Source organism: Scyliorhinus canicula, chromosome 3, assembly GCF_902713615.1.
Source record: "Scyliorhinus canicula chromosome 3, sScyCan1.1, whole genome shotgun sequence".
Lineage (NCBI taxonomy): Eukaryota > Metazoa > Chordata > Chondrichthyes > Carcharhiniformes > Scyliorhinidae > Scyliorhinus > Scyliorhinus canicula.
In genome coordinates this window covers 160,054,313-160,068,956 of record NC_052148.1, presented here as the reverse complement: position 1 = coordinate 160,068,956, position 14,644 = coordinate 160,054,313, and the positions used below count along the sequence as shown (strand labels likewise).

The 14,644-nt window shown below is 45.6% G+C and overlaps 1 protein-coding gene across 5 annotated transcripts in view; it reads left to right on the top strand.

The window, feature by feature from the left end:
- The window catches only part of LOC119963062 (complement C1q tumor necrosis factor-related protein 7), a 90,187-nt gene extending 76,036 nt beyond the window's left edge, over positions 1-14,151 (top strand). For all 5 annotated transcript variants that reach the window (XM_038791610.1, XM_038791612.1, XM_038791613.1 and 2 more), the window contains one exon: positions 12,776-14,151. In XM_038791610.1, coding sequence (XP_038647538.1) covers positions 12,776-13,404 — 629 coding nt within the window. In that variant the 3' untranslated portion in view covers positions 13,405-14,151. The remainder of the gene's footprint in view (positions 1-12,775) is intronic.
- The last annotated feature ends 493 nt before the right edge of the window (positions 14,152-14,644 follow it).

The window sequence follows — 14,644 nt, the reverse complement described above, 5'->3', positions numbered from 1 at the left end:
CCTTGCGGCTGGTGCTCCTTCAGTTCTCGTGGTCTCTTTTCAGCCAGGCGAAGCGTGTGTCAGGCAAGAGAGTAGAGTTTCTTTCAGGGGAGTAGAGTTCTTGCAGGGGCGAGTAGAACATAGAACAGTACAGCACAGAACAGGCCCTTCGGCCCTCAATGTTGTGCCGAGCCATGATCACCCTACTCAAACCCACGCATCCACCCTATACCCGTAACCCAACAACCCCCCCTAACCTTACTTTTATTAGGACACTACGGGCAATTTAGCATGTCCAATCCACCTAACCCGCACATCTTTGGACTGTGGGAGGAAACCGGAGCACCCGGAGGAAACCCACGCACACAGGGGGAGGACGTGCAGACTCCACACAGACAGTGACCCAGCCGAGAATCGAACCTGGGACCCTGGAGCTGTGAAGCATTTATGGTAACCACCATGCTACCCTGCTGCCCATTTTTTCATTTTTTCTCACAGTTCCTCAGACTTGACTTTTTAAGGGCAAAATGCTGAATGGGCCAAACACTGACCCTCCCACAGGTGAGTTCCAGAACAAAGGAAGCCTTTCTGATTGTTGACAGAATGGAAGTGATCAAGTTCCCCAATCACAAGGTGTCATAATGTAATTTGATTTTAATCAGTGCCCTTACAAAAAGCTTGCAATATCTCTGGTTTCTGCTGGTCTCTTGACAATGGTCGCTGGAGCCAACTTCGTTATCTTATTAAGGTACTGTGCTTCCGTCTGGCCAGGAAAATAAGTGATTTGCATTTCAACTGCCCCTAGTCTCTTGATGAGATTGGGCTGTTTCATTACTCAGGGTCTGTTTGTCTTGATTCCGTTGTCTGCCTGATCTGCTCATTTAAAATGGAATGTCCTGTTCCAACATGTCTAGTTTATTTTCGTCCTTTGATGAGTTTGCTACAACTTACAGATTCCCCTTTGATACACTCAGATCCCGATCAGACTGTATCACCCAGAGACGGTATGCAAACTCCATCAGCCTCAGAAAACCATAGTCCCAATATCCCCTTACTACTAAACTAAAGTGGAACAAAAAAAACAAACAAATGCATCAAACAACATTCCCCAGATAACGGTATTTACATTCATGCACGGCTTTCGATTGTAAAAATGATAATAAATCCTTCAGATTTATCATCCCCAATCCCGGTTCCCCAAACGTTGGCGTTGGGGTTATCACTGCAGGAGCCGTCTCCTCAACTTGCTTCTTTGGGCTCTTACAATCCCCCTTGAAGTGTCCGGGCTTCCCACATCCATAGCACTCCGGCCTTTTGTCTGAGATTCTGCTGCCTTCCTGTCTCCACTCCCTTCTCTTTGGGGGTGCTGGTGCAATCTCGTGCACCCTTCCCTTGGAGGGCTTTTCCTCATCACTTTCCCCATTCCGGTATGCCAGGGTGAGCTTACGGATCATCTCATCTTCCCTGAGATTTGGGTCTTGCGGGGCGAACCAATTTTCTGCCTTGGCTCTAATCCTGGGGAGACAGTTAGCCACTAGTGTTTTAAGCCAGTGGGCTGCCCTCCCATCTAAATTCTGCCTATCGAGGGGGCCCCGCACGCTCCCTCGTATACTGTTCACAGCCTGTCTGCAAACATGTCTGGGGACTCTGCGACCTGTTGTTTCGTCTACCACACCCTCACAAATGGGCTACCCTGATTTAATCCCATGGCCTCCAAAACAGCAGTCTGTGCTGCTGCCACTGTTGCAGGTCTTCCCCCTTCCCTTCAGGTCACTGCCTTGCAAAGATAGGGGTCCAAAGTCATCAGCAGCAACTTTCCCCTTTCCACCTCATCACAGTCATTTATATCGGCTGCCTGCTGCACCTCCATAAAGTGTAACGAGGGGTCCCCAGTCCTGGTCAATGTTGGGAAGTGGGTCACCATTCCCCTTAGTGTCTGTGTCCCGTGGGGAATGATAATATCACTTTCTAGCGGTCCCCTGTCTGCCTGTCCCACTGGGGCACCATACTTGCGCTGCCTTACCGGGCACATCTGCCCTACCTGGGGCTACTGTTCCTACATCCCATGGCTCTCCCACCATGACCGGTAACCCCACCCCCTGGTGTACTACATATGGCAGAGACGCCGCTAACCGAGGGCGCTCTCCTGACCCCCCTTGGGCCTGTCCCTCCCGGACAGCTCGAACCCCATCTGCCGACCCGGACACATTACCGGCACCTCAGGAGGTGGTCTAACCCCCCTTACCCCTGGGGAATCGTATGCTGCTTGAAGCCCTCTATCTCCTGGGGACCCTCCCGGTCCTATCAGGCAGATCTGTCCCCTTGCCTGGGACAGAGCCTCTTCCAGCTTTTTGATCCTCAGCTGACAAGGTCTGTGGTCGCTCCCACCCAGCTCACTACAGGCCACCCTGTACGCTGCCTAGATGTCTTTGAATATCCCCTCTAATTCTCTGTAACTTTGGGTACCCTGTACATGGAGATCTTGGAAATTTCTCTCCCTCTCCTTTGCCTCTGTTACTTGGCATTGGAGATACTCTTGGGTATTCCGGTTAGACTCATTCACCTGCTGAATGAACTGTTTGGCTTCATACAGCTCCTCATAGAGCCTTTCCTCTGCCCTAGCGCTTTCCTCAGCATTTCTCTGTACTACCTTTAGTTGGCTCTCCAACTCAATAACTTGCTTTTCCATTTTTGCTACCTGTTGGGACAAGCATACTAGCCAGACTGCCTTTTCCTGGTTTTTATGATGGTTCTTACTCTCTGCCCATTCCCTTGTAGCCTGTATTGGCTGCTTCTCTCCTGTGAGAGCTAATACCCACGGTTTTGTAAGATTAATTTTCTTGAATAAATAGGAGGAAATCCTCTCTTCCGTTTTACTCCTTTCTCTCACCCCCTCTGGTAAATCACAAATTCCTGCCGTGGTCGCCATTGTAACGAAAAGAGTTTCCTTAACTCCACAACAGGCTGGTATTGATTCCGTTGTCTGCCTGATCTGCTCATTTAAAATGGAATGTCCTGTTCCAACATGCCCAGTTTATTTTGGTCCTTTGATGAGTTTGCTACAACTTACAGTCACTCACTGTCTCCCTGAGGTTTGCTCTGTGTCACTCACTGTCTCCCTGGGGTTTACTCTGTGTCGCTCACTGTCTACCTCGTATTTGCTCGGTGTCACTCACTCTCTCCCTGGTATTTGCGCTGTATCACTCACTGTCCCCCTTTCTCTGTGTCACTCACTGTCCCCCTTGTTCTGTGTCACTCACTGTCCCCCTGGTATTTACTCTATGTCACTCACTGTTCCTCTTTCTGTGCTGTTCCAGAACAGCATCGTCACAAAGAGTATTTATTTAAAACATGGATAAATTATTTAATAGCTGTCAACATGAAATAAAAGGAGAAAATGATTAAAATTACGATGCAGGTGCTGGTTGAAGCCTTAGAGAAAGAAACAGAATTAACATTTCAGATCGACGTTCTTTAGTTAGAGTTAGTTATTTAACTTTGATAAATTCCTGCTCCCAATAGATTTCCCAATTTGTGATTTTTATGTACTGGATTGTTGGATTAAATTTTAACATGAATACCCTAATTTGTACATGTTTTTATCAATTTACTGTGTATAATTCTCCAGCTGTAACAAATCTGTGCCATAATTATGAAGCAGTTCAGTTTCTAAGCTTGTAAATGTGCTCAGCGACAATAGTCCTTTAGTTGGATTTGGAGTGGGTGTGGTAGAACCTCTGCATGGTGATCTATCTGAGAACTTACTGCCAGCCACCACCTACTATCCCTTCTAGCATCTCTCACTGAAGTTACAGAGAAACAGGGATATGTATTCACTCCTCCAACCTCTTTATTATCTAATCAGTTCATGGCTGTACTGTATCCTAACCTTCATTTTGCAAACTTCTTTCCACATTCCTTCATAGAAGCATTGAATTTACAGTGCAGAAGGAGGCCATTCAGCCCAGTGAATCTGCACCGGCCCTTGGAAAGAGCACCCTACTTGAACCCACACTTCCACCCTATCCCGATAGCCCAGTAACCCAACCTAACATTTCTGGACACTAAGGGCAATTTAGCTTGGCCAATCCACCTAACCTGCACATCTTTGATCTGTGAGAGGAAGCAAGAGCACCCGGAAGAACCCATGCAGACCCGGGGAGAATGGGGGAATCTCTACACAGATAGTGACCCAAACCGGGAATCAAACCTGGGAACCCGGAGCTGTAAAGCAACAGTGCTACCGAGCCGCCCTTGGCACCCTTAATATTCTTGACTCAGTTTTGAAATTTTCAATTAACCACACCTTAACAACTTTTTATCTTCCAGAATTCCACCAACCTTTGTGTGAAATTGGGTGCTTTCTGACACTTATGGGGCGGGATTCTCCGGCCCGTCGCATCCATTTTCTGGTGCGGCACGCCCCCACCGGCAGCGGGATTCTCCGTCCCGCCAACCGGCCAATGGGGTTTCCCATTGTGGACGTCCCCACGCTGTCGGGAAATCCGTGGCCGTGAGCGCGCTGCCGGCGAAGAGGAGGATCCCGCCGGCGGAGAATCCAGCCCATGGTCTCCCAGTGTAAGGCTAGATGCCCTTGGCACTCAAGCACCAGAGGAAATAGTTTCTCTTTCCTCATTCCTTCAAACCCTTTAATTATTCTAAACACCTCAGTTAGGAGAAATACAAGTCTCGTCTATGTAAACTATCTTCGTAATTTAACCCTTTCAGCTCTGATATTCTGGTGAATTTGCACTGCAGCTCTCCAAGGGCAATGTACTCTGTCTGCTGTGGGGTCTAGAACTCAATGCAGTATTCCTGATGCAGTCTAACCAGAACCCCATTCAACTGCAGAATAAATTCCACCCCCTTGTAATCCAGCTCTAGATTGGCAATCACTCCCTTTCTTTTTGGAAAGAATAATCAACCACAATATCTCGGTCTCTTGAAACAAGCCATATCAACACTTTCACTCATCTTTAATTAATCCAGTGTGGAGTGATTTTGTTGACTCCAGACCCTCCAGATGCTGGATTCAGTCAAAGATTCTGTAAAGGAATACCACAAGCTGCAGACAGCCTGGACCAGCTGCTGCTAAACACTATAATGCAGATGAATAAGTATGTTAAAGGTCGAGCTTGCTTTTGTTTAAAGTTGAAAGCTGAATTAAAGTCGACACACAAAACATTACAAGCAAGGCAATTCACTGAAATGTCATTCAGTTCACTAAAATCGAGTAACATGAAAGTGAACCATTCACATTTGTCCCATTTGGTTCTATTCATGTGCTGGCCAATTGGGATTTCACTTATTCCCACATCAAATTATTGCAATTTGCATATTATGCATCTTTATATTAATTATTTTATTAAGTTTAATAAGAAGCCTGAGCTTGTAGCCACGTCGTGCTAGTTTGCTGCAGAGCTTGGCAAACATGGTTGGAGATGAATCACAGAATTGTGACAGTGCCGAAGGAGGGCCATCATGTCCACACCGGCTCTCCAAATGAGCAATTCACCTAGTTCCATTTCTCGACTTCCTCCTTCTAACTTTGCACATTCTCTCTTTTCAAATAATAGTGTTCTCTTATGAACGCATCAGTTGAAGCTGCCTCCATTGCAATCTGAGGCACAGATAATAATAATCTTTTATTGTCACAAGTAGGCTTACATTAACACTGCAACAAAGTTACTGTGAAAAGCCCCTAGTCGCCACATCCCAGCGCTTGTTCGGGTACAGAGAGGGATGTTATGTTTCTTAAATGAATGCTAGAAGTCGTTCAGCAGTTGAAGGATGGTTTATTGTGCTCCACAATAAATGACTTCATTAGCTTTTTACTTACAGAATAGCACTTGTAAAGATACTGCTTTTCTATGCTCTGCAACTAGGCCTGACCACACTCGCAGCCCTGAGCTCAACTTCCGTCCCTGTCCTGCTCCACCGTCTCTCCAGCCAAAGTGAGTGAGGGCGGGCCTTCGGCGTCACTCTTATATGTCCCCGTGCTGCCCCCTGGTGGTACATCCATTTCCCATCAGCCCCTACTGTACATACTCAGGCGAGGATCACTACAAGGGAGAAATCAGAATGTCCAATTCACCTAATAGCAAGTCTTTCGGGACTTGTGGGAAGAAACCGGAGCACCTGGAGGAAATCCACATAGACATTGGGAGAACGTGCAGACGCTGCACAGACAGTGACCCAAGCTGGGAATCGAACCTGGGACCCTGGAACTGTGAAGCAACAGTGCTACCCACTGTGCTACTGTGTCGCCCAACTCAAGACACATATCACCCGCTTTTTGAAAAGGTTTTTCCTCATATGCCATTGCTTCTTTTACTAATTACTTTAAATCTGTGCCCTCACCACTCTCAATCCTTTCACAAGTGAGAACAACTTCCCGCTGTCTACTCTTGTCCACGCCCCTCGTGATATTGAATATCTCCATCAAGTCTCCTCAACTTTATTTTCTCTGAGGAAATCATCCTAACTTCCCCAATCTATCTACATACCTGAAGTTCTTCAACCCAGGAACTTTTCTTGGGAATCTTTTTTACATTCTCCCCAATGCTGTCACAATCTTCCGAAAGTACGACACACAGAACTGGATCCAACACTCCAACTGAAGACAAGCTAGTGACTTATTCAAGGTTAATATTGCCTCTTTGCTCTTGTACTCTACACTATTAATAAAGCCCAGATTTCTGTGAGCTTTATTAGCCACTCTCTGAACCTGTGCTGCCACCTTCAATGTCTTATGGACATATACACCAAGATCCCTCTGTTCTTGCATGGACCACAGCTACATTGCCCAGCAATTGGATTCACGAGTAGATTTATTTTCTGTGCACATTGTTGAACCATTTGTGACAATTATTGGTTAGATATTTCCTCATTTAGCTGGATATCAATTATTTTATCTGAAGACTAATTTGGTCTAATTGCTAGCTAGGTTTTAGGAGTACTCACTATCCAGATTAAGAAATACATCATTTTTTTTCATAATTGACAGAACAGCTTTTCAGCTTTTATAAACTATTGGAATTGCTTACATAAATCTGTGGAGGATAATCAGATACTGATTAATCCCTACTGTTTAAGATGTTTTCTTGTCACTAGTATTATATATTTCTGGTTCTGCTATATTTAGTCTAGACTAAGTTGCTTTGATCACAGCTATTCCAAAAACTCTATAATATTTGACGTATTCAAAAAACACAATCTTGAGAGTAGCTGCATTGCAGAGATCAGGACATAGGCCCAGCGGGAAACATGCCTGCCAAGACTGGAGAAGCACATGTGAGGGAACGTCCTATTGTTACGCCCCAGGCTATGCTATTATATAATTTGATGTTGTGCAGGGCTGGCACAGATTTGAATGTAAGACACAAAATACTTGCAGGAGTGGACAGCGCTGGAAGTTTATCTAAGACAGACAGAAATTTGTAATGGCACTCCTGATGGCCAAGGGTTGCCTGGTGATGTCTTTATCCACTAGACTATGTTAATGAAGTATTTGTATTCAGCTCACATCTCACTGAGCACTTTTGGCTGCCCAAAATGACTAATCTGGCAGTGCTGATTACACAGCATATGCTTGTATTATTTCTCATTTGGAAATCTGTGAAACCTTCTGCAGCTACAACTAGAAATCCTATTACACTGCTAATAGGTCAAGTGCAATTTATTATATTACATTGCCTTTCTCTGGACTCAAAAGCAGTTCAACACAAATTATACTTTATGGCAGGGATTCCTTTTCCCACTGCTATTCTTTTAAAAGTAACGATTTTGATTTTTCTCCTTTGCATGTTTTTTGATTACTGTTTTCCTCTGTTTAATTTAGCTGCCTTATTGTCAATGGAGTAAATGTGGGGGAAACCAGATAAGCACAATGGAATCTAAAGTCATTAGCAACTGAAATCAGTCCTCATCCACATGATGCACAACGAAGGCACACCAGAGCAGAGAGGCTCAAGGACGATCCTAACTTTGAACTCAAGTGTCATAATCACTGTTGAGAGCATTATAAATTTCAGCAGTTATGTGTGCAGGTGAATCCTGGGAGACGTGGTAGTGGGACGAGGGGACAGGGAGACGGGGGGGTGCATAGTGCTGGTGGCATGGGATGGTGGTTTGGGAAGTAAGCGTCCGTAAGACAGTCCTCTTCCTGACTCTGTAATGCCTGTTGATTTTTTCTCAGGCCTTCGGTGGTTAGGTCACTGAAGAGGCTGAAGGAACATAGAACATACAGTGCAGAAGGAGGCCATTCGGCCCATTGAGTCTGCACCGACCCACTTAAGCCCTCACTTCCACTCTATCCCCGTAACCCAATAACCCCTCCTAACCTCTTTGGTGAGTAAGGGCAATTTATCATAGCCAATCCACCTAACCTGCACATCCTTGGACTGTGGGAGGAAACCGGAGCACCCGGAGGAAACACACACAGACACAGGGAGAACGTGCAGACTCCGCACAGACAGTGACCCAGCGGAGAATCGAACCTGGGACCCTGGCGCTGTGAAGCCACAATGCTATCCACTTGTGCTACCATGCTGCCCGAGCAGTAACACAAGCTCCAACTACTTTTATAGGAACAAGTTATTGCAGATAGAATACATTCGCTTTCTTACTTCCTGTAATTTGTTTTAAATGGAAAAAGGTGTGCCTTTTCTTACCTTTGGAGTGTGCATTCCAATTACATAATTCAGCAGCAAGCTCATGAGTTAAAAATAAAAAGGTATTGATTCTCACACAGGATAAATTAACGCAATGTCTCACTCACAGACTCACACATGCATGCACACAGTTTGGATACAGATAAAGAAAGTGCAGTTTTACCGATTACGGTTTATTCAGTCTCCAATTTCTAATTTCCTGTCTTCCGCTTGGCTCCCAGAGAGTGAGGATAAAGACATTTTCTGCTGCAGAGGATTCTGCTGAGGTCTTTGATGAGACAATGTACAGGAAAAGGCTGATAGGACTATGCACAATGAAATGCTTGGTGCATTGGCAAGCCTGCCAAAGAGCTTCCTGTCACTGTTAAGAAACACAGAGGTATCCAATTCCAATTTTGCCCAGGGCTTTGTGCAGAACTTGGAGTCCATCCTTTCCCTGGTGGAAGTAGTGGCCAACTCCACAACAGCATTTGTGGACCCAACTGTGGTGCAGTACCTAATGGCTGATATCCCAGCTTCCATTGCAGCACAGGCAGAATACATACCACATCTGGAAGCTCAGACTGACATCATAAAAATAATAATTGTTATTATTGTCACAAGTAGGCTTATATTAACATTGCTATGAAGTTACCTTGAAAAGCTCCTAGTCGCCACATTCCGGTGCCTGTTCGGGTACACAGAGGGAGAATTCAGAATGTCCAAATTACCTAACAAGCATGTCTTTCGGGACTTGTGGGAGGAAACCAGAGCACCCGGAGGAAACCCACGCAGACACGGGGAGAACGTGTAGGCTCCGCACAGATAGTGACCCAAGCGAGAATCAAACCTAGGACCCTGGCGCTGTGAAGTATCTATTGTTTCACGTACATCCAGCTTGATTGGCAGATTTTTCAGCCCCCCTGCTGGGCATGGTTTTGGCGGGGAGGCATGTAAAATATGATGGATGTCTAGCCCATCACCTTCCTGCCCACTCCCGACTAGCTTACCATAAAATGGTAGGTAAACCGATGCCAGAACCTGGCTGCCAGATTCCATGTTTAAAATAATTAACAGGCAACGGGATTTGTTAACAAGCCAACTGATGTGGATTTTACGCTACCCACATCATAATACAGTGGGCATGGGTGGGCGAGAATGAGAACCCTTTTTTAAGGCAACTGCTTGAAAAGTAGGGAGGAAGGGAGTTGCATCTTTTGACAGGTGCCCTATCCTGTGAACATCAGGAGCATCCCCCATGACACAAGCATCCCCCCACCCCCCATCTACTTTGTGCCTTCCTTCCTGACCTCCAAAACCTGTCCCCTCACTGCGCACCGCGCTGCCAGACTCTCTGATCCCTTCCCACCCTAAAAGCCCGAGACATTCCAGAGTCTGGGATCCTTTGTTCTGTCTCATGGGCCTGCTTGTAGTCCCAGCAGCGCCCACTGCTTCGTTCTGGTGTGCCGGGAATACTGGAACTGCTAACCAATCAGATTAGTTAGCAGCTCTCAAGGGCAGAACTTCCAGTGAGGGGCAGAGGTCCCACTGTGAGTTTATCCGTGCTACACGCCCAGCATGTTATTTTTGCAGATTGGCCATTTTCTAATTCAGTCAGTTTGAAACTGACTTTGTTAATGGGGGAGGGACGGCTAGCAATACCACCCTCTTCCCCGCTCTCCCAGTAAAATTAAGTCCAGTATCACACAGACTCTGGATAAAGTAAAAACCAAAATATTCTTGGATCCCATGGGCTCTCTAGCTTCACTATCAGTCTCCCATGTGGGACCTTATCAAAAGCCTTGCTGAAGTCCAAGTAGACTATGTCATAGATTATCATAGATTATCATAGAATTTACAGTGCAGAAGGAGGCCATTTGGCCCATCGAGTCTGCACCGGCTCTTGGAAAGAGCACCCTACCCAAGGTCAACACCTCTACCCTATCCCCATAACCCAGTAACCCCACCCAACACTAACGGCAATTTTGGACACTAAGGGCAATTTATCATGACCAATCCACATAACCTGCACATCTTTGGACTGTGTGAGGAAACCGGAGCACCCGGAGGAAACCCACACACACACGGGGAGGATGTGCAGACTCCGCACAGACAGTGACCCAAGCCAGAATCAAACCTGGAACCCTGGAGCTGTGAAGCAATTGTGCTATCCACAATGCTACTGTGCTGCCCTCATCTACACAACTGGTCACCTCTTTGGAAAATTCAATCAAGTTGGTCAGACGTGACCTCCACTGAGGTTAGACTGATTGGTCTGTAGTTTCATTTTTCATCTCTTTTTGAATAAAGTACCCCACTGGCCAGAGAGGAATTGAAAATTATTGCCAGTGCCACTGTTGTTTCCTGACTTTTTTAATGGGGCAGGGGCGGCTAGCAATACCACCCTCTTCCCCGCTCCCCCAGTAAAATTGAGTTCAGTATCACACAGACTCTGGATAAAGTAAATACCAAAATATTATTGAGTTGAAAGATAATATCGTTAAATTCCCTCATGCTGCTGAATATATGTCATTGCTTAAAACCTTTATTTACACCTATGAAGGAGGTCTCTGTATCTTACACAAGGAGGTAAGAGTTACATTTGACACAGCATCATTTGGATAACGTAGATGTGCAGTAGATGCTTCCTTTTGTGGGGCATTCAAAAATGACAGGTCATAATCTTAGCATAATAGGTAGCAAGTTGAAAACAGATTTGAGGAGAAACTACGGGCGGAATTCTCCGCTCCCGGGAAAAATCGGGAGGGCCGTCGTGAACTCAGCCGAGTTTCACGACGGCCTCGGAGGCCACTCCTCGCCCCCTGTTCTCCCCTCCCGGCGGGGCTAGGAGCGGAGCTCCGTACCTCTCGGCCGCGGGGGCGTCGCGCCAAGAATGGCGGCCGGCGCGACTAAAGACGTCAGCCGCACATGCGCAGGTTGGCCGGCTCCAACCCGCGCATGCGCGGCTGACATCATGACGCTGACGGCACGAACCCGCGCATGCGCGGTGGACGTCTTTCCCCTCAGCCGCCCCGCAAGACGTGGCGGCTTGATCTTGTGGGGCGGCGAAGGGGAAATAGTGCGTCCGATTTGGACGTTGGCCCGATGATCGGTGGGCACCTATCGCGGGCCTGTCCCCTCCTGAGCACAGTCGTGGTGCTCTTGCCCCAAATGGCCCCCTAGAAGCCCTAAACGGGCATCTGGTGCCCGTTACACGACTGCAGCAACCAGGTGTGTTTGCCGCCATCGTGAAACGGTCGTGAACGGCCGGCCGCTCGGCCCATCAGGGTCGGAGAATCGCCGTTCGCCGTGAAAAACGGCGAGTGGCGATTCTTCCGAGCGGGGGGGGGGGGGGGGGGGGGGGGAATCACGGGGGGTGCCGGGGGGCCCTCCCGCTATTCTCCCACGCCGCGGAGAATTCTGCCCTACATCTCCCAAAGGATTGTGAATCTGTGGAATTCACTACCCAGAGTGTGATGGATGCTGGGACTGTGAGTAAATTTAAATGGAGTTAGACAGATTTTTAATTGATAATGGGTTGAAAGGTCATGCAAAATGGGCAGGATAGTGGAGTTGAGGCCAGGATGGGATCAGCCATGATCACATTGAACGTGTTTAGGCTCGGGAGGTTAAATTGTCGACTCCCATTCTTAAGTCATGTGTTCTAGGGAGTAGATGCTCTGGCTGATTTCACAATCCAGCTCTTGGTCTGTAGCATTGTCGCTAACAGATGAGGAATATATCAGCCATGATAGAATGGTGGAGCAGAGCCGATGGGCTGAATGGCCTAATTCTGCTCCTTTATCTTATAAATATGAACTTATGGGGCTCCTCCTGAAATACATGAAGGCTGCAAGAGTAAAAGGTTTTACACACCATAATAAAATATTACATTTTGGACTGGTGTTCACAGTCACTTCATTGTAGTTAATGTAAGCCTACTTGTGACAATAAAGATTATTATTATTATTACTAGTGGGAATAAATAGATGAACAAACAGAAAGGAAATTAATTAATTTTTATTTTGCTTGTTATGTGTTGTTATTGGAATTCTACACCAAATGTTTGATGATAGATTGCAAGGTCTGAATGCAAATTATTTAAAATTTACCATCGCAACTTTAATCTTTGTGATTTATCCCAGGAATCAGGGGCAAAAACGGACAAGGAGGAGATGTGGGTCATAAAGGCGATAAAGGGCCAATTGGTAAAGCAGGACTCAGAGGACAGACTGGCCTAAAAGGAAAAATAGGACTACCAGGAACTATTGGACCTAAAGGAAATCAAGGACAAAAAGGAGAGACTGGAACATCAGGTGTTTGTAAATGTGGGAGTTTAGTGCTCAAATCTGCCTTTTCTGTTGGTATAACTACCAGTTACCCTGTAGAGAAAACGCCCATTATATTTAATAAAATCCTTTTCAATGAGGGTGGTCATTACATCTCTTCCTCTGGAAAGTTTATATGTGCCATTCCAGGGATTTATTACTTCTCCTATGACATTACATTGGCAAATAAACATGTTGCAATTGCACTGGTGCACAATGGTGACTATCGCATAAAAACCTTTGATGCCAATACAGGAAACCATGATGTATCTTCAGGATCGACAGTCATGTACCTGCAGCCAGAAGATGAAGTGTGGCTGGAGATCTTTGATAATGAACAAAATGGTCTGTTTTCTGATCCAAACTGGACTGACAGTTTATTTTCTGGGTTTTTACTTTATCCTGATGCCGATTATCTGGATGCATTGGCAGAAGATGAACTATAGTATGATGAGGTCCAAATATTGATTCCAAAGGTTTTTTTTAAAGATGCCTTATAACATTTGATGGTAATTTGCTTTTGTAGAAATTACGTGCATCTTTTCTTCTTCTCACTGATGACTCTACCTTGGAATCAGTTCAGAATTTGATCATCTCATCACGCCTGCCCCTGGATTCATTTTAATCTGGTTTCATTTACTGATATAATTAGGAGGGATGTGTCTGAGAGCAACTTTGATGATGACCTTTCGCAAATCCAGCACACGTGTATTGGATACATGAGCATGGGCTCCAGTATTGAACAGATCAAACCTTTTCGAAGACATTGCTGACGCCCCTGATGTGATGGTTCCAGTTAAGAATCTAACCCTTCTATCGCAAGTGGAAACCACGTTTTACACATTCTGACTGATTTTGTTTAAATTAAAAGTTATATATTTTTTGAAGAAAGTCAACTTCACCCTAATAGTACACTTGGAGAAGCTGAAAGGTTATTCTATCACTGTGAATGTTTGGTTTACATCTAATTTAGCAAACCTGTTGGTGACTGAAAATGCAAATATTTCACTTCTAAAATATGAAGTTATACCATGAGCTTCTCTTCTCTGAACAGATTCGTACCGTGAATTCTCTTCATTACTTGTTATTTTGCAATGGAATTGCATATTTTCTGCAATTCCTCAATTGTGTCACTTTTTATTCATATATAGTTGCATACAACGTTTGATAAAAGCAAGACCATGGAAAAGTCAGCAACTGGGCTTTCTTTCTTGTGTGATAACCATATTTGCTGAACTAAAGATGCACCAGGCCATAAGATGTATCAGAACTTTAAAAAGTAAATCCAGGGAAAAATATGTCAGTACATACAGGTAATAATATTAACCTATTCATTGCAGAACCCAAAGAAACAATGCAGCAGGAACTTTAACTATGGGCATTAACGTTTAATAACAGTCTGGGATGGAAGATTCAGATAGAAGGATATTTAAAAATCCATAGAAAAAAGTTGAGATGCAGAGAGATTTGGGAACGACAGATTGGGACAGGAAGGATGGGAAAGTTTAACAGTCATAATGAGCGGGATTCTCCTTTGGCGGGAATAAGTCCCGACTCCGGCGAGAAAACCGGCGCGAACCACTCCGGTGTCAACAGCCCCCGAAGGTGAGGAATTCTCCGCACTTTCGGGGGCTAGGTGCACGGCAGAGGGGTTGGCGCTGCGCCACCTGGCGCCGAAGGGACTGC